This window comes from Babylonia areolata, chromosome 26, assembly GCF_041734735.1.
Source record: "Babylonia areolata isolate BAREFJ2019XMU chromosome 26, ASM4173473v1, whole genome shotgun sequence".
NCBI classification, from domain to species: Eukaryota; Metazoa; Mollusca; class Gastropoda; order Neogastropoda; family Buccinidae; genus Babylonia; species Babylonia areolata.
This window is the reverse complement of record NC_134901.1, coordinates 33,768,261-33,793,073: the sequence shown is the minus strand read 5'-3', so window position 1 is coordinate 33,793,073 and position 24,813 is coordinate 33,768,261. Positions and strand designations below refer to the sequence as shown.

Here is a 24,813-nt window from a genome sequence, read left to right as displayed (position 1 = left end):
AACTCTCGTGGTATGCCTTTGTGTCTCCCTGTTTCTATTTCCAGCTTATGATTACTACTTCGATATCTGAAGAAGCTGATATCATTATTACCAGGCATTTGACATATATTTTTTTCTACCAAATCCACTTTTGAAATTTCGATAAAACAAACATTTACTACTCGCCTCTAGAGCATGTCTCCATAGATTTTGAAAACTATCTCTCAAAGGAATGTTGACATTCTTGCAGAATGATTCCCTCACTAAGAATAATAATTATTGAGCATCCCAATTCTTGCAGAATGATTCCCTCTCTAAGAAGAATTGAGTATCCCAAACACAGTCATACCCTGTTTCTATTAAAAATTTGTCTGATACAACTCATCCATTTTGAAGAATAAATACCATTTCGATATAAATAAAGTAATATCAAATATATTTTCCCAGAATATTTTTCTGTGTTTAATATCACTAAGCTGGTCCAAAGTCGAACTAATCTCATGTTCACTAACACACTAATTGGATAAATATCAGTTTCTCCATAAACAATTCTGGCCATAGTATTCCTGTTCAGTTTGAACAAGCGTTTCAAAAAATTCAATTCTAATTTTTCAAGTATATCTACATTTTCATAACCCCATGTTTCTGCACCATACAACAAAATAGGAACAATCATACACTGGTACATGTCCAGAATGATATGTAAAGGTAAATCTTGATTTCTGGCTGACTGAAGTAACGAAACACACACACACACACACACACACACACACACACACACACTCACACACACACACACACACACACACACACACACACACACACACACACTCACACACACACACACACACACACACACACACACACACACACACACACTCACACACACACTCACACACACACACACACACACACACACACACACACACACACACACACACACACACTCACACACACACACACACACACACACACACACACACACACACACACACACTCACACACACACACACACACACACACACACACACACACCTTCGCCGCTCTAGGTATAGGGTAGGTATGTCTAATTGCGAACAGCCGACAAGCATCTTAATTAAACATATCCTGCTACCTTCCTCCGTGCCCATAAGAAGACTGGTGGTAACGAAGTGAGTCTCCCAGGTTCCAGTCCCACACACTGACCAGGATTATTACTCCGCCCACCTCCCCCCCCCCCTCCTCCCCCCTTCCCACTCAGTCCCCGTCACTACATCTTGAATGGTAATCTGGGTGCTTGTCCATCGCTGGATGGGACGATAAACCCAGGTCTTGTGTGCAGCATGCACTTAGCGCACAGTAAAAGAACCCAAGTCAAAATTCAACGAACTATCGCTTGGAGTTGGAATGCTATGTAGAAAAACCATTTCAATCGTAAAAAGAAAACACACAACAACCCGGGGTGCTGCACTGTGGCGACACACCCTTCCCAGGGAGGGCAGCTCGAATTTCACACGGTGAAATTTGTTGTGATGAAAAAGTACTACAATACAATACAATACAATACAATACAATACAATACAATGCATCGCATCGCCATGCAACACCATAATGCAATACAACACAATTCAATGCAATACAATACGAACAATACAATACAATTCAATGCAACACAACACAACACAATACCTTCATTACAAACACAGCGTCCTCCAGCCCCGAACCCAGCAAACGTTGTGTATGAGGGAGTGTATCGGGCATCGGTGGACGTGGCCTCATCTTCTGCTTGGGCAGTGCTGTCTCGACAAGCTGACCGTGTCCGGCTTGCTCTTCAGCCCCACTCTTCACTCAACCTTTCTTTCTTCCTTAGTTCATTCATTCATTTATTTATTCATCTATTTATTTATCTATCTATCTATCTATTTATTTATTTCTTTTTAAGCCACAGTCAGCCCGTAATGTAGTGAGGAGGGGAAAGGGAGGGATGGGGGTGCTTTTAATGATGTTTTAGTACGTGTGCAGCACAGGTACTGATGTATTATTGTTGTAAATGTCTGAACAAAGCAGTCACACAAAAAGCACCCTGTGCTGTGAGTGGTTCGGTCACTTTTGTGTCGATGCAGCGAAACCATCCTACTCGGAAACGCATCAACACTTGTTGGCCGCACAACTACAGTGTGAAACAACTGCAGCGGTTACCTTGTATTACATGTCGGTAAAGAAAGTGTGTGTGTGTGTGTGTGTGTGTGTGTGTGCGCGCGTGCGTGCGTGTGCGTGTGTGCGCGTATGTGTGTGTGTGTGTGTATGTGTGCGTGCGTGTGCGTGTGTGCGCGTACGTGTGTGTGTGTGTGTGTGTGTGCGTGCCTGCGTGGCGTGTGTGTGTGTGTGTGTGCGTGTGTGTGTCTGTGTCTTGTGTGTGTTTGTGCGCGTATATGTGTGTGTGTGTGTGCGTGTGTGCGCGTATGTGTGTATGTGTGTGTGCGCGTATGTGTGTGTGTGTGTGTGTGTTCGTGTGTGCGTGTATGTGTGTGTGTTTGCGTGTGCGCGCGTATGTGTGTGTGTGCGTGTGTGCTCACATATCTGTGTGTGTGTGTGTGTGTGTGTGTGTTCATCGTTCCTCTCCCCTCTTGTAGGCCAGCAGAAGAAGAAAAAGAAAGAAACGAATCATGACTGAGGTCAGCGCATGAGGGGCGGGGAATCCCGGGTAATTTCTTTTTTTGTCCTTCTTTTTCTTCTCGTTTTTGAAGGACGCGGGTGAATATTACGCTGTAATGCAGATCGCTCAAGTTGATGACATGCTGACAGGCCGTTCTTTACACCTTGTCATTATATGCCAGGCAGATATGAGAGTTAGATACACCTTAAGTATATAGTATCAACGCCCAACACCCAGCTTACATCACAGATTGACGTCAGTTTACAGTTGGGCCAACAGCAAAGTGAGAGCTGTATTGTTCAATGGTTTCTCAATTGCAATGGGAATTCATTTACAGCTGAAGTCTTGTGAAGTACTATGACTCTAAAACTAGGAGGCAAAATTGCACTGGCTCTTAGTGCTGCAGCCTTGGGGGCTGGTTGGCCTTTGGGAACCATCCCAGTGCCAACTGTCCTAAAACCCTCTTGGCCGAGAGAGTGGGCAACTGACACAACTGACACAATCAAACTTGGCAGTACGTCCAACCCTCTTTCCAGTTCAGTCAGGAACCTCGGCGTTGTCCTTGACAACGCACTGTCCATGCAAAAATTATCAGTCACGCATGTTAGTCCTGCTATTGGCAATTGCGGCGCATCAGTTCCGTCCGGAAATATCTGTCCACTGACGCAACATCTAGACTTGTCGTTTCTCTCATTCTCTCTCGCCTTGACTACTGTAACTCCCTATTGTCTGGTTTGCCTGCTTCATCCATTCAGTCCCTTCAGCGCATACAAAACTCTGCTGCCTGACTCGTCCTCAGAAAGAAAAGATCTGAGCACATCACTCCTGTTTTGCAACATCTCCACTGGTTCCCTGTCTCACACAGAATAAAATACAAGATCAGCACTGTATGTTATAAATGTATTCACAAATCTGCCTCTTCCTATCTCTGTGGCTGCCTTCACCTCTACACTCCATCTCGCTCTCTGCGATCGGCTTCGGATCTACTGTTTATACATACCCGGATTCAAACACTCGACTGTCAGCTGCCGTTCTTTCTCTGTCTCTGGACCTTGCAAGTGGAATGAACTTCCTCTTTCGCTTCGTCAGGTCTCCACACTCAGCTCTTTCAAGTCTGGGCTTGAAGCCCACCTCTATCCAAAATAGCCTCCCTTCCCTGCCTCTTCCTTGTCTTCAGTTTTTTTTTTTCTTTCCAGTTTTAGAGTTATGCATGCGTGTGAATGACTGGTGCGAAAGCGCTTTGTTTTGTCTCTGCACAAGAGTCAGCGCTATATAAATATCATTATTATTATGTAACTTGGGCAAGACACTCTCCACTATAATAAAATTCTAGCCTAGATCGTCGGGACAGCAGTTACCTCATCTGCTGTTCTGATGGTCATTGTCGAACATGACTGACTACCATACAAGTGTAAAGTATCTATGAACTGTATTAGGACAAAATTTCCTTTCAACAATATTTTAGAGTTCTGTCAGAAACATAAACTTGTACATTTGCGAAGTTCAGGACGTTTATCAACAGATTTCCTATTCAAATCATTCACTTTGAAAATAGACTTCGTACAAAGTGTGACGGGTTCCACACGTTAATGACCTTTTGACTGTCTAACCTTTGAAGAAGCAACAAAATAATTATACTGCTGTTTTTTTTTCTTTAAAAAAAGAAAAAGGAAGAAGATTTGAAATTTCACTCATTATTCGCGAGTAGAAGCAATTGTTTGTTGACCCGTTTAATAGCTATCATTTTAAATGATTGTAATTCGTGTGTGTGTGTGTGTGTGTGTGTGTGTGTGTGACAACTATCCTTTTAAATGATTGTAATTCAGGAGCGCGCGCGCGTGTGTGTGACACACACACACACACACACACACACAGAGTGTAGTATCATTTCCCTCTCACAGAGACACGCATAAAGAAGTTAAAGGAAATCTCAGGACTTCAATCACTTTATTTCACTTTTCAACACAAACAAGACTTGCCGTTTCCTTGCGTGGTATTTTTGTTATACTAAATCAAAAAACAAAACAAATAGATAAGTAAATAAATAAATACACAAATAAAATGCACTGAAACTAATAATTTTGACGAAAGAAAGGCTCACATTATTGGCAGTAGAAATCTTGAGTTCTTTGTGAAGATATTTTTTCAACAGATCTTGTATTAACGAGAAAGCCATAGAGAGAGAGAGAGAATGAGAGAGAGATTCACAGCCCTGTTAAAAACAACCCCCCCCCCACCCCCCCGCAAAATCCATAGTGTTTGTTAATTATAATGAATCCACGTGTAGCAAACAACAAAAAAGCGTGACTCACTTGCGGACACACTATAAAATAAGAAAAGATGTACGAATATCGGAAGTGGTGATCTCCTGTTTTGGTGTCGTACCTTAAAGTCAGGGACCTATTTCAACGTCAGTTTTCCTGCACATTTGAAGCGATAATACCGAAAATAAATGTTGTGGCTCGTTTTAAACGGTTTCCGACACTATTCTGAGGTTAACTGTGCTTAATCTTTACATAGATTCAGTCGCTAAAATAAATTGCAGTCATCTTGTTAGGTCCAGGAAATGGCGTGCAATGACGCATTCACTCAGTCTGTGCCAATCAGACAGCCGCTCTTTCTGTTCCCAGGCTCCAAACCAGTGCAAAGGTACACACACACACACACACCAAACAAAAAACCCATAGCGGCTTGAATCGGCATGTGTACGCCCGTGTTCATGATATGGGTAATTTCGCGTCGGTTTAAACTCAGTTTGACTAGAAGAGTGAACTAGCCTACATGCAAACTGACAATTTGACTGCCCAGTAAAATGCTCATCAATGTTCGCTTCAACAGGTCCCAGAATTCATGATACCAAAAGAGGAAATGACCAGGGAGGTGTGTTTGATCCAAGTGTGAACAAGCTGAACAAGCAAGGTGAGTCTGTCTGACTACCGGAACACACCTGTACATGTCACAATAAATAACGGGCAGTTCATTCAGTCGGTGATTGTCCACAAATAACGAAGTGACACACACAAATAAAATGTGGATTAGTAGAAGTAGGAGAAGAGGGAGAGGAGGAGGAACAGATTATATATATATATATATTACAGAGAAATAATTCCGTACCAGTAAGGGGCCATTGTGTCACAGGCAGAGCCAGTTGGCACGCTGTGTGTTTATGATTTACAATGCAAAATCCAAGCGCAAAAAGACGCGATTATCATTCAGGACCAGCTGTATCCAACACCACACTGAAGCACGTGGCCTTTGTTGCTGTGCTTTGTGAACACCACATCACCCCCCCCCTCCACCCCCTTTGTGATACACCCCCTACGCGGCACGTGACACCGAACAACCTCAAGTCTTCAGCTGATAGGTGTGACTTTATCTTACTTTTATCATTCATCTCACTGCGCATCGTTACCACTTCTTCGATGTCGATTTGCTCAAAGTTCGAATCACCACACCGTGGAACCATATATTACGGAGACTTTAATGTGTGTATTTTCTGTCTTCCGGGAGTTTTTCTGGAACAGCTAGCTAGGTTTGGAAATATTGGTTATGTAGATGATCTACTCTATAAAAAAAAAAGTGTTCATCTCTCAGTGCACGCTAAAAAGAAAAGTCATCCAGTTTGATCTACAAACCTTGCGCCCAGTATCAGTATCAGTAGCTCAAGGAGGCGTCACTGCGTTCGGTCAAATCCATATACGCTACACCACATCTGCCAAGCAAATGCGTAACCCGACGCGCTTAGTCAGGCCTTGAGAAAAAACAACAACAACAAAAAACAAACAACCACAAATAAACCAACCACTCAACAATGACCAGCTGACTTTCCACCAGAATGTAGGGTGAGGCAGGTGGACGATAAAGTGTGACCTAAATAACTGTGTACACACACACACACACACACACACATACACACACACACACACACACACAGCCTTTACATACACTGACAAACGTACGTTAATATCATGTTAAGTACAAATTCATAAACCATTAAATCTGCACACACAAAAAAGAAGAAAAGAAAAGAGGGAGAACATCAATGGGAAACACACACACACACACACAAACACACACACAAACACACACACACACACGCGTCTGCGCCGGGACGCGTGCACAAGCACACAAACAAATCATGACGCCATGTTGAGTAAATTCTCATAAACCATCATTGCTGCTAAAGTGTAATGAACAAGAACAGGTGATTGTCACATTCATACTCAACAAAAAGTTTGCTTCTTTAACATTTCAAGTGAAAGCAGTTGCAAATGTGACCAGAAACAAGATAATCATACAGTAAATTTCGCTTGTAAACACAGCAAAGAAATGTCAAGTCAAGTATGTTTTATGCGTTTGTCACGCACGCACGCACGCAAACACATACGTAGCACACACACACACACGGATACACAACTCTCCCTCAAACACATGTATGGACATGTATACACACACACACATACGCGCGCGCGCGCGCGCGCACACACACACACACACACACACACACACACACACACACACACACAGAGGAATATAAAACATGAATTATTCACAAACCATTATGTCTATTTCCAACGAAGAAGGAGAAATGTGAAATGAAACAATGCCGTCACGTTCACTCACAGATTTTCAAGATACCCAGTGTAATTCGCCTGAAATTATACCTTCTTCTCTTAGAAACGAAAGTTGTTCGATTTATTTACCATTGGGTGATGATAACAATATAATAATGGTAATATCACTAAATAAGCAAACAGCGTGTTGCGTGTGTGTGTGTGTGTGTGTGTGTGTGTGTGAGTATTACTAAGCAAACAGCGTGTTGTGTGAGTGAGCGTGTGTGTGCGTGTGTGTGGGCCCGGTCGGTGTGTGTGTGTGTGTGTGTGTGTGTGTGTGTGTGTGAAGATGTCAGCTCACTTCATGATAAAAAAAATGTTTGACAACAAAACATATTGTCACAGAATGCTTGAATTTAAGCATGAACAGATTGTGAAATTTAAGAACAGGCCAGTAAAGTGTAGTCCAGTGTAGTAAACAAGCACACAACGAAGAGAAAGAAGCGCTCTCCATGAGACTGTTGACAATGACACAGTGTGACGCCACACACTAACAAGCGGTGACATTGTTTTGTTAACAACGATTCCAACGATGACAGAAACGACGATCGCTTCAGAATGAAGAGTTTCCGAGACAGCCAGCACTATACTACAACTAACGATGGTGATGCTGATGACGATGTTTGATGATGATGATGATGATGATGATATTGAACACCAACAACGTTCATTACATACATGTGTATAATATTAATGCACTGGATGTCCCATAAAAAAAATCACAACCAACACAGACTGAACACGTCTGTTGATTGTCAGAGAGAGAACGATTGGTATATCCGGGACCATCCCCGTAACATGCTGACAGCCAGGAGCGAATCACACACACACACACACACACACACACCGTCTGCACAGTCCTTGTCTGGCTGGCATGCACAGCGCTTCCACAGTTCACCCACAGTCTGGTTGGGGGAGGGAGTTTGGGGGCGGGGGGTGATGGGGGCAGGGCTGAAGACTCCATGTGCACCGTCAGTCTTCGATAGTGACATTACCAGCCACTACTAAGAAGGACCCCCTCGTAAACCCTCTCCGCCCGCCCCCCGAAAAAACCAACGAAAAAAACAACAACAACAACAAAAACAAACAAAAAAACAGACTGTTTTTTGACTGTCCACGTTTTGAGGTGTCCTCAGTTCGCCAAATCTCCGGCATCAATGTCATAAGCTTGGAATAAAACTTACAACTCAAAGTGTAAGTAAAACAAGACAGGTTAAAAACAACAACAACAACAACAACCCCAGTATGTTTGTGAATAATCACTGACAATCACTGCGCAAAAATGTTGCAATGCAAACATTGAACGGAAGAGGACATTTCTTTTTGTTCGTTTAGATATGGTTCTTTTTTCTGTAAACGATTCAGCTACAATTTTTTCTTACATAATCCAGCGGCCCGTTCTTACGAAAGAACACCACCACACTGGGTAGTTGAAAGGATGCCAAATAAAAGGCAGGAAGATTATAAAAGTTTGATATCAGGCTATAAAATATAAAACCATGGTAATGATTTCTGACAGATCACATTCTTGAAGTCATCCCTGTCCTGAGGAAAACAGAAAACTGTGCTCGCGAGTGCAAACTTCTTGTATTGTCGTCTTGGGAGCACAGATGCTCCAGCCCTCAAGCACCATAAAAACTATGAGAGATATATTTCTGAAAAGAAAAGAAAAAGGATGACAGCGAAAGCGAAAAGCCATGATCATCAATTTTTAAGTATTTACAATTCACAAAGTACCAACAATGAAGCCGTGATTTGTTACACATTGTGAAGTAACTGTAATTTATCTACTGCAACCAGCAATCTAAATCACAGCCATGTTTTGTGACTGGAAACAAGGTGATTGACAAGACAGCAGTTTCCCTGGGGTGGAGTCAGTGGAGGTGGACATGTCCAAGCACTTACACCACACCTGATAAATGACGGAGCCACAGAACACCAAAGAAGAGTGATGTTTTTTTCTGAAAAAACAACAACGGAACTTTCAATTTTCCCAAGGATTCTTTGCTTTGAAGGTTCAATGGAAATCCAGTCATATCATTCACAGCCAAACAACATCAGCCTCCTCACGGCTTTCCAAACCAAAACCAAACCTCAACACTGTAAGTCTAATCAATGATAAAAACTTGAAAACAAGCTGAATACTATTTAAAAAAAAAAAAAAAAAAAAAAAAAGAAGCCCGCCAAAGTCCACAAACATACCTCAGGACAAGAATCACATCAAGGGAGAAAACTGATATCCCTCAAGAATGCCAATGAAACCTGTGGGGGCACACACAGAAACAGTCTTCACCAAAAAAACAAAAACCCACACTTTTCCCATGCTGAAGCCTTCCTTTGTGCACAGTTGTCTTTAGATCTCCTCTCTGAGCAGCATCAAGCAAACATGTCTGACGTCTGCTAAGTGACTGTGTCAATATTTTGCACTGTGACCAAATCTTCGACTAAACTTGGTGCGTCCAACATCATGAAACTCATTGGAGCCAATAAAAACAGGCCTGAGATTCACAAGGTCAGTGTAAGCGACGCGAACACGCACCATTTCACCCCTTCGAAAGATGGGTATGGCGATTTGAGTAACCTGTGTTAAATCTGTTAAGTGCAGCTTTGACTTTAAGCCTTGAAAGATTCCTTTCTTTTATCAATGAAAGATCCACAGAATAATTTGATTCAAGAGATTTTGTGTGTTAGTCTGCCTGGTGTACACACTGACAATCACTGGGACCTCATATCTTTTTCAAAGTACTCCCTTGACCAAATGATCAATAAATGTCTGCGTATTTACTGCTATTGTATCTTCGTACTTTGCATGAGTGTTTTTTGGTGTTTTTTTTTTTTCATCTGGGCACTTAGCAAAAGAAAGACTTAATCCCTAATTTTGTTGAGTTCGATTGCAATGCTGAGATGAACACGATAGTGTTGACAGACGGATGCAGTAGAAATATCCTAATCTACTACAAGAGAAAAAATTCTGCACCTTAACATAAGGCACAAATTTGAAGGGGTTACATGGTCAAGGTAGCACACAGTGGCTGAACTGAATACATTCCTTATTAGACTATTACAGATGGGTAAATTGTCTGGGTTTGGGAAAATACGTACAATTTTGAAAACATTTTGTGATCATTCTTAATGAATGCATTATTTAAGTGTTAAGGCTTGGCGAATGCATTTTTTACACACCCTATTTAATAACAAAAAATATATACATTATGAATGAAAGTGCCCAGATGATCCCAGACAGGAAGATGATAAAATTCAGTTACAATCATTTCCTTAAAAAAAAAAAAAAAGAACTATGTAGCTTAGATCAATTTCGATAATTAAAACACAAATATCAAACATTGCAGAAAACAACATCTGTCCTTCAAAGTCCCACGATACAACTCTCTGGAAGCTATATGCTTCAGGATTCTGTGTTACAGATCATCATTTGTTTTACTTTGTTTTTTGAGGACTCAAAAGCACGTGATTATGCATTCTTTTTGCTGATGAACATTGCAATGTACAAATTTCTTTCTTTTCCTTGGTACGAATCATTTTCATGATATTTCCGTGCTTTGGTCACGAGGTAAACCACAGTATTTGCATTGAAACGTTGAACAACCGCAGACCTCGACGTGTTTGTAATGCTGCAGAACTTAAAATATGGAAATCATGAATCTATAATGCTGCTCAACATAAGAGCTTGAATTTGCGTATTCATAATGCTGAACATTTCAAACCATTGAGCAAAATATGCTTATAATGCTGCGTAACTCAAAACCTGGAAATTATGCATTCGCAGTATCATACCAATATGGACCTGGAAATAATGAATTGAAAATGCTCCTCAAATTACCAAACTGACCTTTCATATTTCCTTCCCTGAATTCATTGTTCGAAATGTTGCAGAATTTCACAACAAGACATCATTAATTTGTAAATATGCACAACTTAAGACCTAGAATTCGTGTCTTTATAATGCTGCAGAACATAAGACCTGGGAATAATCTAGATCTGTTTGAAATACTGTGCATTGTAAGACCTTGAATTCACATATTTGTAACGCAACACAGTCTAAGGCCTGGAAATCATATGTAGACCTACATATAACTGCATGCAGTTTAAGATCAAGAAATTGTAATGTGTTCTGGTGGTAGTGGGTGGGGATGATTCAGTAAATAAAAAACGAATAAAAAACAAAACGGATCGTTCTTCAATGGAGGAGGTCACTTCCGAAGTCAGAAGAGATGGCGATACACTGAGCACAAGTGTCGCCCTGTGCGAACGTAACAAAATCACTGGGGGCGGGGCTAGAGATTGACAGTGTACGCCTCACTCTCGTCATCTGGCTGTGGATTGGTGCACATCCATGTGGGCGGGCCGACGTTCCCCGCATCCTGGTTCGGATTTGTGCAAACCCAAGTGGGAATGGAGCCAACCCCAGCATTCTGGTTCGGATTGGTACACACCCAAGTGGGAGCAGAACCAGCCCCAAGGTCCTGGTTCGGATTAGTACACACCCATTTGAGCTCGGTACCTGTGCCGGTGTCCTGATTCAAACTGGTACACACCCAAGTGGGCCCGGAGCCGGCCCTGTCCTGGTTGGGGTTTGTGCACACCCATGTGGGCGCACCTCTGCAAGTCAAAGTCTCCAGGCCTGGGTTGGGGCTGGGGCTGAGCCATGCACGCCCGGCCCCGTCTGTCACCGTGTCCTGGCCGGGGTTGGCCCACACCCAGGTGGGCGTGGCTCGGCACGCCAAAGTCTCGGCGCTCTGCGCCACGGAGCCTGCGCACACTAACGCTGGCCTGGCGCCGCAGCTTCCGCTGTCAGAAGCCGGGCTGGGATTGGTTGGGGCCAGGCCAGGGGCGTGGCGTCATAGGCTGACGGGCAGTGACACTTTGTCCGTTGTCTGGCTGTAGGTGACGGAGGTGCTGTTGTTGGAGCGGTTGGAGCGGCCTGACTTGCTGGAGGTGGGGGTGTAGGAGCGGTGCTGGGAGGGCTGGGAGGAGTAGGCGCTGCCCGGGGGGGCGTAGGGGTCCTTGGTGTAGGAGTACAGGGAGCCGGGGTGGGGGGCAGGGAACACTGGCTGCATGGGGTAGTAGCCCTGGTGGGCGTAACCATGGTTACTGAAAGCGCTGGGAGCCCGGGAACCTGCATTGGAAAAGTGAATGAACGTAGCCACAAATCAGCTTGTAAGGACATTTCTGGTACACGATCAAACATAACAACGTACAAACACACAAAGGCATGAATGCGCGCGCGCGCGCGCAAACACACACACACACACACACACACCTATCCTGTTCTTTGACAGCAAGATATTTTATATGGCCTACGTAAAAGAGGAACATGCCAAATCAATCACTTAAAAAAACACGCAAGTTAACAATTGATTATCTAACTAACCTGGAATTCGGCAGGAAGAATTGTTTATTCACAGAGGAAAACAAACCATCTAAAAACAAACTTTTTTCTTCTTTTCTGTTTTCTGTCCTTTTCTTTTCCTCCCTCTTTTTCTTTCAGATAAGCATGTGGAGTCTACGGTCGTTTTGCGGAATCTGAAATCCCTTCTCCACTGTGCACACTGAATTTGTATGGAAACGACAACATCATGTCCACTGGAAACATTAATGGAAAACCATTTAGCTTGACGACGGCAAAAGCTTCCTGTCTTATCAAGATAACCGTGAGAGAGAGAGAGAGAGAGAGAGAGAGAGAGAGAGAGAGAGAGAGAGAACCGAACTTCCCACAAGTACAAGAGAGAACCGAACTTCCCACAAGTACAAAAGATCAATTGTCCAAAGCTATTTCCCATATCAAATAGAACACACACACACACACACACACACACACACACACACACACACACACGAACTCACGTACACTTGAAAACAAACACACACACACACTCACACACAAACGAGCGCGCACGCACGTATATCTAAATTCGTGCGCACACATGCTAGAGCAAGTAAGTAATTAAGCGCGCGCGCGCACACGCACACACACACACGAACACACACACACGCACTAGAACACTCACACACAAGAACACACACACACACACACACAAGAACATACACACACACAGACACAAACATACACGCTCGCGCGCGCACATTACATGCACATTCACATTCGGGCACACTCACACACATACAAGCAGGAAAACAATCAAGCACACACACACACACACACACACACACACACACACACACACACACACACACACACACACACACAAACACACACGTACAATCCAGCCAATGTCCTCTGTTCCCCAGGGGGTGGAAATCGCAAGTTAACCAAATTTGCACAAGAAAAAAACAAACACGAAATAACCCCCCCCCCCCCCCCAAAAAAAAAAGAAAAGAAAAGAAAACACTTTGTGCACAACAGACAGAAAGAAATGAACAGGAAAAAAGGCAACAGCCGCTGTGGCGAAGTGGTTAGCATCGACTGACATCGACTAAGCGGACACAGGTTCGAACCCCAATCAACGGTGAGGTTTGTCTCATCCATGTCCTATGTCCCTATAACCTGAATGGACCCCCAACAGCGACATCATCAACCATCCCCGTCATCACCATCACCATCCCCGTCATCACCATCACCATCCCCGTCATCACCATCACCATCCCGCCATCACCGTCCCTGTCATCACCATCCCCGTCATCACCATCACCATCCCTGTCATCACCATCCCCGTCATCACCATCACCATCCCCGTCATCACCATCCCTGTCATCACCATCCCCGTCATCACCATCACCATCCCCGTCATCACCATCACCATCCCCGTCATCACCATCACCATCCCCGTCATCACCATCCCTGTCATCACCATCCCCGTCATCACCATCACCATCCCTGTCATCACCATCCCCGTCATCACCATCACCATCCCCGTCATCACCATCCCTGTCATCACCATCCCCGTCATCACCATCACCATCCCCGTCATCACCATCACCATCCCTGTCATCACCATCACCATCCCTGTCATCACCATCACCATCCCTGTCATCACCATCACCATCCCTGTCATCACCATCACCGTCATCACCATCCCGCCATCACCATCCCGCCATCACCATCCCCGTCATCACCATCCCGCCATCACCATCACCGTCATCACCATCCCGCCATCACCATCCCTGTCATCACCATCCCCGTCATCACCATCACCATCCCCGTCATCACCATCACCATCCCCGTCATCACCATCATCACCATCCCCGTCATCACCATCACCATCATCACCATCCCCGTCATCACCATCACCATCCCCGTCATCACCATCCCTGTCATCACCATCACCATCCCTGTCATCACCATCCCCGTCATCACCATCCCCGTCATCACCATCCCGCCATCACCATCCCCGTCATCACCATCACCATTCCTGTCATCACCATCCCCGTCATCACCATCCCCATCATCACCATCACCATCCCTGTCATCACCATCACCATCCCCGTCATCACCATCACTATCCCCGTCATCACCATCACCATCCCTGTCATCACCATCCCCGTCATCACCATCACCATCCCCGTCATCACCATCCCCGTCATCACCATCCCCGTCATCACCATCACCATCCCCGTCATCACCATCACCATCCCTGTCATCACCATCCCCGTCATCACCATCCCCGTCATCACCATCACCATCCCTGTCATCACCATCACCATCCCCGTCATCACCATCACCATCCCCGTCATCACCATCAACATCCCCGTCATCACCATCACCATCCCCGTCATCACCATCCCTGTCATCACCATCCCCATCCCTGTCATCACCATCACCATCCCTGTCATCACCATCACCATCCCCGTCATCACCATCACCATCCCGCCATCACCATCCCCGTCATCACCATCACCATCCCTGTCATCACCATCCCCGTCATCACCATCCCCGTCATCACCATCCCCGTCATCACCATCACCATCCCTGTCATCACCATCCCCGTCATCACCATCACCATCCCCGTCATCACCATCCCTGTCATCACCATCACCATCCCCGTCATCACCATCACCATCCCCGTCATCACCATCACCATCCCCGTCATCACCATCACCATCCCGCCATCACCATCCCCGTCATCACCATCACCATCCCCGTCATCACCATCACCATCCCCGTCATCACCATCCCTGTCATCACCATCCCCGTCATCACCATCCCTGTCATCACCATCACCATCCCCGTCATCACCATCACCATCCCCGTCATCACCATCCCCATCATCACCATCCCCATCCCTGTCATCACCATCACCATCCCCATCATCACCATCCCCGTCATCACCATCCCTGTCATCACCATCCCCGTCATCACCATCCCTGTCATCACCATCACCATCCCTGTCATCACCATCCCCGTCATCACCATCCCCATCCCTGTCATCACCATCCCCGTCATCACCATCCCCATCCCTGTCATCACCATCACCATCATCACCATCACCATCCCCGTCATCACCATCCCCGTCATCACCATCAACATCCCCGTCATCAACATCCCCGTCATCACCATCAACATCCCCGTCATCACCATCAACATCCCCGTCATCCCCATCCCCGTCATCACCATCCCCGTCATCACCATCAACATCCCCGTCATCAACATCCCCGTCATCACCATCAACATCCCCGTCATCAACATCCCCGTCATCACCATCAACATCCCCGTCATCACCATCCCCATCCCTGTCATCACCATCACCATCATCACCATCACCATCAACATCCCCGTCATCCCCATCCCCATCATCACCATCCCCGTCATCACCATCCCCGTCATCACCATCAACATCCCCGTCATCACTATCAACATCCCCGTCATCACCATCACCATCCCTGTCATCACCATCCCCGTCATCACCATCAACATCCCTGTCATCACCATCCCCGTCATCACCATCCCCGTCATCACCATCCCCGTCATCACCATCCCCGTCATCACCATCAACATCCCCGTCATCACTATCAACATCCCCGTCATCACCATCACCATCCCTGTCATCACCATCCCCGTCATCACCATCAACATCCCTGTCATCACCATCCCCGTCATCACCATCAACATCCCCGTCATCACCATCCCCGTCATCAACATCCTCATCATCACCATCCCCGTCATCACCATCAACATCCCTGTCATCACTATCAACATCCCTGTCATCACTATCAACATCCCCGTCATCACCATCACCATCCCTGTCACCACCATCACCATCCCCGTCATCACCATCAACATCCCCGTCATCACTATCAACATCCCCGTCATCACCATCACCATCCCTGTCATCACCATCCCCGTCATCACCATCAACATCCCTGTCATCACCATCCCCGTCATCACCATCCCCGTCATCACCATCCCCATCATCACCATCCCCGTCATCACCATCCCCGTCATCACCATCAACATCCCCGTCATCACTATCAACATCCCCGTCATCACCATCACCATCCCTGTCATCACCATCCCCGTCATCACCATCAACATCCCTGTCATCACCATCCCCGTCATCACCATCAACATCCCCGTCATCACCATCCCCGTCATCAACATCCTCATCATCACCATCCCCGTCATCACCATCAACATCCCTGTCATCACTATCAACATCCCTGTCATCACTATCAACATCCCCGTCATCACCATCACCATCCCTGTCACCACCATCACCATCCCTGTCACCACCATCACCATCCCTGTCACCACCATCACCATCCCTGTCATCACCATCACCATCCCTGTCATCACCATCCCCGTCATCACCATCCCCGTCATCACCATCAACATCCCCGTCATCACCATCCCCATCATCACCATCCCCGTCATCACCATCCCCGTCATCACCATCAACATCCCCGTCATCACTATCAACATCCCCGTCATCACCATCACCATCCCTGTCATCACCATCCCCGTCATCACCATCAACATCCCTGTCATCACCATCCCCGTCATCACCATCAACATCCCCGTCATCACCATCCCCATCATCACCATCAACATCCCCGTCATCACCATCCCCATCATCACCATCCCCGTCATCACCATCCCCGTCATCACCATCAACATCCCCGTCATCACTATCAACATCCCCGTCATCACCATCACCATCCCTGTCATCACCATCCCCGTCATCACCATCAACATCCCCGTCATCACCATCCCCGTCATCAACATCCTCATCATCACCATCCCCGTCATCACCATCAACATCCCTGTCATCACTATCAACATCCCTGTCATCACTATCAACATCCCCGTCATCACCATCAACATCCCCGTCATCACCATCCCCATCATCACCATCCCCGTCATCACCATCCCCGTCATCACCATCAACATCCCCGTCATCACTATCAACATCCCCGTCATCACCATCACCATCCCTGTCATCACCATCCCCGTCATCACCATCAACATCCCCGTCATCACCATCCCCGTCATCAACATCCTCATCATCACCATCCCCGTCATCACCATCAACATCCCCGTCATCACTATCAACATCCCTGTCATCACTATCAACATCCTCATCATCACCATCCCCGTCATCACCATCAACATCCCCGTCATCACTATCAACATCCCCGTCATCACCATCAACATCCCCGTCATCACCATCCCCGTCATCAACATCCTCATCATCACCATCCCCGTCATCACCATCAACATCCCCGTCATCACTATCAACATCCCCGTCATCACCATCAACATCCCCGTCATCACCATCCCCGTCATCAACATCCTCATCATCACCATCCCCGTCATCACCATCAACATCCCCGTCATCACTATCAACATCCCTGTCATCACTATCAACATCCTCATCATCACCATCCCCGTCATCACCATCAACATCCCCGTCATCACTATCAACATCCCCGTCATCACTATCAACATCCCCGTCATCACCATCAACATCCCCATCATCAACATCCCCATCCCCGTCATCAACATCCCCGTCATCAACATCCCCATCATCAACATCCCCATCCCCGTCATCACCATCACCATCCCCTTCATCATTCACCATCAAACAGCAGAAGACTAGATTGCACTTCGAGGAATTTTTTTTTTCTTTTTTGTTTGTTTGTTTTCTATGTTAGGCTTTGTTAGTTAAATTGTGTGTCTTTTTCTTATTTAAAGGAACTAATAAGTTCCTTACAAATCCACTTTCCCTTCTCTACCATTTCTGTTTTCTCGTGTCTTGGTTATTTCCTTTATTAATTCTTTATTCTTTTCCATGGTTTGTTCTGGTTCTGACTGTCCTCTGTTCTACCCATCCCTGCCTCAATCGTCTGTAGTTGAAACCTTTTCCGTGTCCATGTCTCTTGTCATAAAGGAAATACGTCACGAAATGACGTCAGTCTATTTGTTCGTTAGCAGTGAACCACAATTACACTTTACAGAGTGAATAAAACTCCACACAAGGTAACACCAGAAGGAACTCATCAAACTCACGAATGGAAATAAATAAATCAGTTTTAGGACAGAAAACCAAAAGCGAACAAGTACTACGGGAAAAGAACAAAAAACAAAAACAAATAACACACATCCTAACGAACTCATCGAAGCAAAGAAGTACTCCCCCCCCCCCCACTTACTTCCACTGCCCCTCAACTCCCTCCAAAAGCCCTGTTCATTCAGTCTTACGATTTCAAAAAAACAAAAAACAAAAAAACACACCAAAAACAACAACAAATACACCAAGAAACGAACCAAAAAAATAAACAAAAGAGGGGCACTTACAGCCCAATATAAGGGAAGTTTGCGCCGTATATATATTATGATTATCATCACTACTGTTATCATTATCGTCACTATTGTTATCATTATCGCCACTATTGTTATCATTATCGTCACTATTATTATCATTATCATCACTATTGTTATCATTATCATTAGGACAGGAAACAAGGCGAAAGAAAACCAAATCCCGAAGGAACGCACGGAAGAAAGCCAAAAGAACCAAAGCCCCCCCACTTCCCCAAGGAAAAAGGTCGGCCTGCTCACCCTCGGTCTCACCGTGATAGGAGCTGGCCGAGGCAGCACCGTTGGACGACACGACAGTGGTGGCCGTGGTGGTGACGCTGGTGGTGGTGGTCCCCCCGCCGTCTGCCGCTCGCTTGCGGCACAGCTGTCGTCGGCAGCAGCAGACGAGGGCGACGATGCATGAGACGACGATGACGATGCTGCCCACGGAGATGAAGATGGAGGCCGTGACGCCCAGGGCCAGGAACTTGCAGATGAACCCGCACTCTGGAAGAGAGATATAGACGGCGTTACTGTGGTGGGTGTTCATGGAGAACAAAGAGAGAGAGACAGAGACAGAGAGACAGAGACAGAGACAGACAGAGCATGTTCTAAACGCCACATTTTACACCGTCATCAACATCAAACCATGTTGTTTAGAGCACAGCAAACCCACGAAGGGTTATCCCGGCAGCCAAAGACAACGAGAAATGAAAGAAAAAAGTGAAAAAGCAAGCCAACAAAGGAAACTGAAACACTGTCAAAACGACCCCCCCCCCCCCCCCCAAATGTTTCTGTGTTTTTTTTTAAATATTTTTTTTCAAAATACAAAATAATAAGGAGAGAGAGAGAGAGAGAGAGAGAGAGAGAGAGAGAGAGAGAGAGAGAGAGAGAGATCGCCTTTAATTCTATGTCCAGAAACAAGTAAAAACAGAAAAGAGCCCCAGTAAATCAAGCGATGGACACAAACAGCCTGGCCTTTCTCCTGATGACACCACGTGCAGAGCTGACCCCAACAACAGTGACAGCCTGAATACACACTGCGGAGTCTTGAATATCCACGGGCATGTGAAACAAGAGCGGCATTCACCGGCACAGGTGTGAAAGGAGCGGCGACCTTTCTGAACAGACACACAATGCAGACACAAAAACGAGTGTTTCTTTACTTCCTTCCATTTGTTCGTCTCTCTGCACTGATTGTTTCGATGGATTTGTTTCTTCTTCTGTGTATCAGTTCACACCACTCTCCACTGGAGTCACATGTCCATCACTGTGCAGAAACTTTCAAACTTTTCGTTCTTGTCTTGTTTGTGTTTGTATACATTGCAGTGATTGTTCCTTTGTAAGCTACGGGCAACTGTTTCACAGCAATGTGTGTGGGTGTGTGTGTGTGTGTGTGTGCGTGTGCGCGCGCGCGCTCGAGAAGGGGTTGGGAGGCAGGTTGAGTGGCATTAGCAAAGACATTAGTACAGGGGCAGCTCAAATCAACATGGGCATTAGCAGAGTGAGAAACGACAATTATATATACATACACTAGCATATGGGGAAAGTGGAGTGACACACACATTTGCACAAGAAAAAAAAAGCTGAAACAGCACAGAGGGAAACTGGAATGAACATGCTGGCACAGGACAAGTGGAATCACTCAAGGATTTAACATTGGGGAAATGTGAATCGATTCGATTAAAGGTATTTGCACAGATAGAAACTGGATATGAACAGAGAAATGAAGATACAGCGAGTAATGGGGAGACTAGAATTAACAAAGACATTAGTACACAGGGAGACTGGAATCAACAAAGACATTAGCAGCAGGGAGACTGGAATCAACAAAGACATTAGTACACAGGGAGACTGGAATCAACAAAGACATTAGTACACAGGGAGACTGGAATCAACAAAGACATTAGCAGACAGGGAGACCGGAATCAACAAAGACATTAGTACACAGGGAGACCGGAATCAACAAAGACATTAGTACACAGGGAGACTGGAATCAACAAAGACATTAGCAGACAGGGAGACTGGAATTAACAAAGACATTAGCAGACAGGGAGACTGGAATTAACAAAGACATTAACCCACAGGGAGACTGGAATTAACAAAGACATTAGCACACAGGGAGACTGGAATCAACAAAGACATTAGCAGACAGGGAGACCGGAATTAACAAAGACATTAGTACACAGGGAGACTGGAATCAACAAAGACAGCAGACAGGGAGACTGGAATTAACAAAGACATTAGCAGACAGGAAGACTGGGATTAACAAAGACATTAGTACACAGGGAGACTGGAATCAACAAAGACATTAGCAGCAGGGAGACTGGAATTAACAAAGACATTAGCAGACAGGGAGACTGGAATTAACAAAGACATTAACACACAGGGAGACTGGAATTAACAAAGACATTAGCAGACAGGGAGACTGGAATTAACAAAGACATTAGCAGACAGGGAGACTGGAATTAACAAAGACATTAGCAGACAGGGAGACCGGAATTAACAAAGACATTAGTACACAGGGAGACTGGAATCAACAAAGACATTAGCAGACAGGGAGACTGGAATTAACAAAGACATTAGCAGACAGGGAGACTGGAATTAACAAAGACATTAACCCACAGGGAGACTGGAATTAACAAAGACATTAGCACACAGGGAGACTGGAATTAACAAAGACATTAGCACACAGGGAGACTGGAATTGACAAAGACATTAACACACAGGGAGACTGGAATTAAGAAAGACAACAGGGAGACTGGAATTAACAAAGACAGGGAGGCTGGAATTAACAAAGACATTAGCACACAGGGAGACTGGAATTAACAAAGACATTAGCACACAGGGAGACTGGAATTAACAAAGACATTAGCACACAGGGAGACTGGAATTAACAAAGACATTAGCAGACAAAGCGAACAGGCAGAAAAGAGGCAGGAGTGTGCATGTACTGTTGGTTCCAGTCTCCATGTTCTGCCATTTCTAACCCTGCGCTGATGTCTTCCTTGCTTCATTCCTTCATCCTTTCTTTCTATCTACTCTTTCTCTGTCATTGTCTGGATTATGAAAACAAATCTTACTGAGACCAGACTGCACTTTGAGGAAGTTTAGTTTTTGATTTATTAGGCTTTAACGTGTATCTACTTGTATGAACGTTCCGTCAATTGTCGGCCTTTTTCTAATCTTAAGGAAGTAAATTCCTTAGTGATTTTGGTTAAATCCACTTTCTCTTCTTTAACATGTCTAATCTTTTCTCGAAGTCTTGTTTATTTTTTGTTTTTATTTCTTTTCTTTCGTTTATTCTGGTTCTGACTGCCTCTTTCCTGCCCATCTCTGCCTCGTCTGAAGAAGAAGAAGATGAAGAAGAAGAAGAAGGAGAAGAAGCTGTAGTTTTCAACCTTTTCTGTGTCCTATAAATGAAAAAAAGCGTCACGAAATGACCTCAGTCTATTTTATGGTCAGCAGTGAACCACAAGTACCCAGCCAGTCTGTTAATGGTAAGTCTGCGGAAAAATTTTCACAGAAACAGAAGAAAGGTCGGACCAGCCAAAAGGAGTGTGTTGGTTCTTAATTTATCTAGTTATTTTTGTGCGTGTATTCTTTGAAATCTTTGAGCGAACATGAAATACAAGCTAGCGTCTCCAAATTTCATTAAAAAAGTCAAGTTTGAAATAAACTTCCTCATCCCCCGCCCCCCTCTCGTGTTATGTGTCCTACGGTCACCCACATATACCCACAGTGTACAAGAAACGTCAAAACATCGATAACGACGTGGGCTATGCCTATCAGCAGTCAGTGATAACAAGCACACACAAGGCTACGACACTACAACGATAACCGTTGTCATAGGAATACTTTCTGTCGGCGGATAAGGTAATCAGCCAGGCTCAGGTGATTTCATTGTTGATTGCCTTCCTCTCCGGAGCAGACTTTTCAGGTGTGAGTTCAGACACTGTGGCCTGGTTGCCCTCACAGATTGTCGTAGTTCTCTCCCCTCCTCCGTTACGTCCCTTTCCACCTATTTCATTACAGAGATGATTATTTTCTCCCCCACGCCCCCAACCCCTCTCCCCCACCCCCACTTTTTTCCAGAGGTGTAGGGGATGCGGGGGCGGGGGAGGGGTGGGAGGGTGGGGGGTAGGGGAGAGGGTGCACAGTGCACCAAGCATGTGATGGCGTAGTGGGGGATAACCCCAGCCTGCTTTTTCTTTGCTTTTCGGTGGTGGGGGAGAGGGGAGGGGAGGGGAGGGGCGGGTTTGTATCCGTTTACGACGCGATAATAAAGCTATCGTGGAGCCCCCCTGATTCCGTGGCGGGCAAACACCAGCCATGTGCAAACAATTACAGCCTGGGGCCCGCTGCTACAGGGCCAGGAACACCCACGAATACCCCCCCCCCCATTCCCCCCCACCCCCCGAATCCCCCCCGCCTCCTCACCCCATGCCCCCTCTCTTGTCTCGTCAGATAGCTGGTATAGCGGCTTTTGGTGTGTAGTAGAAAAAGTGAAGGAGTCTTAGCTACATGGATGCGTTTCGTAAGCTGATTCTGGTGCAGTGACACTTCAGTGTTAAGTTTTCAGCGAGCCCGCCCCTTCACGGCATTTGCAGTTTCATTTCTGCAAACATCTTGGCAAAGTGCTTTGACACAGACAGGAGTAACTGACACTAATGAGCGGCATCCGGGCTCTGTGAATTCTCCCCGTATGTCAACTGACTCCCCCCCCCCAACTCCCCATGGTCCCCACTGATCGCCACACCATTTCTAAATTATTCCGGAGTCTCAGTCTGCAGAGATGGCTGTGGAGATCTACATAAATCAGCAGCATGGATTCTACGGGTGACAGATTGGTAAAACATTACTCACGGACAACAAATTGGTAGAACATTACCCACGGACAACAGATTGGTAGAACATTACCCACGGACAACAGATAGGTAAAACATTACCCACGGACGACATACTGGTAAAACATAACACGACAGATTGGTAAGACGTTATTCATCAACAATACGTTGGTAAGACATTACTCATGGACAGATTGGTAAAACATTACTCGTGTTTATCAATCTTGATAGGAAACAAAACCTGTTTAAACATTACTCATGATCAGTCTGGAAGTCTTGAAGATCAGGAAAAAAAAGGCTTCATCCTCCCAGCTACACTGATTTGTAAGTGGTGTCAAATTAATTTATTGTACTTTTGATAAGAGGTTCATTCATTCATTGTAATTGTATTTAGATTCTTTTTTCCCCAAATTTCCCTCTCATTTCCCCCTCATTTGCCCAGTTTCCCCCAACCCTCCATTCATTCACATCTCCCACCCCATCTAAGCGATAATACTCAAATGTATACATAAATACTTTAACAAAATGTCTTCAATCACCGATATGTGTGACGGGACATTAAACAAAATTCCTCCTTCTCCTCATTCATTCATTCATTCTTTCTTTCTTTCTTTTCTTTCTTTCTTCCTTTCTTCCTAAGGGATGTGCACAAAGTCCAAGAGTCTAGAGTGCAGACAACGAGCCACAACACACCATCAAAAACTCATGTGGTCATTGAGATCTTTAAAATCACAACTGGACTTTACGATACAATACTATTTTCAAATGCATATGTTACATACTATGTTACTTCCATTAGAGAGAGAGAGAGAATGAGAGGGAGAGAGAGAAAGAATGAGAGACTGAGAGAAAGAGAGTGATGGAGAGATAGTGTGGGGGTGTGGGTATGGAAGGCCGGGGTGGCGGTGGCGCAGGAGGAGAGATGCACAGCTCTGCCCAATTAATTCAGTGTCAGAGACTGGC

General features: G+C 45.4%; 1 protein-coding gene across 2 annotated transcripts in view; it reads right to left on the bottom strand.

Moving 5' to 3' along the window:
• Positions 1-12,011: 12,011 nt before the first annotated feature.
• The window catches only part of LOC143300650 (uncharacterized), a 238,561-nt gene continuing 225,759 nt past the window's right edge, over positions 12,012-24,813 (bottom strand). Inside the window, exons 6-7 of one of the 2 annotated variants that reach the window (XM_076614474.1) lie at positions 19,265-19,510; positions 12,012-12,364 (exon numbers count right to left, since the gene is read on the bottom strand). In XM_076614474.1, the coding sequence (XP_076470589.1) occupies positions 12,087-12,364; positions 19,265-19,510 (524 nt within the window). In that variant the 3' untranslated portion in view covers positions 12,012-12,086. The remainder of the gene's footprint in view (positions 12,365-19,264; positions 19,511-24,813) is intronic. The other variant, XM_076614476.1, reaches the window with a different exon arrangement.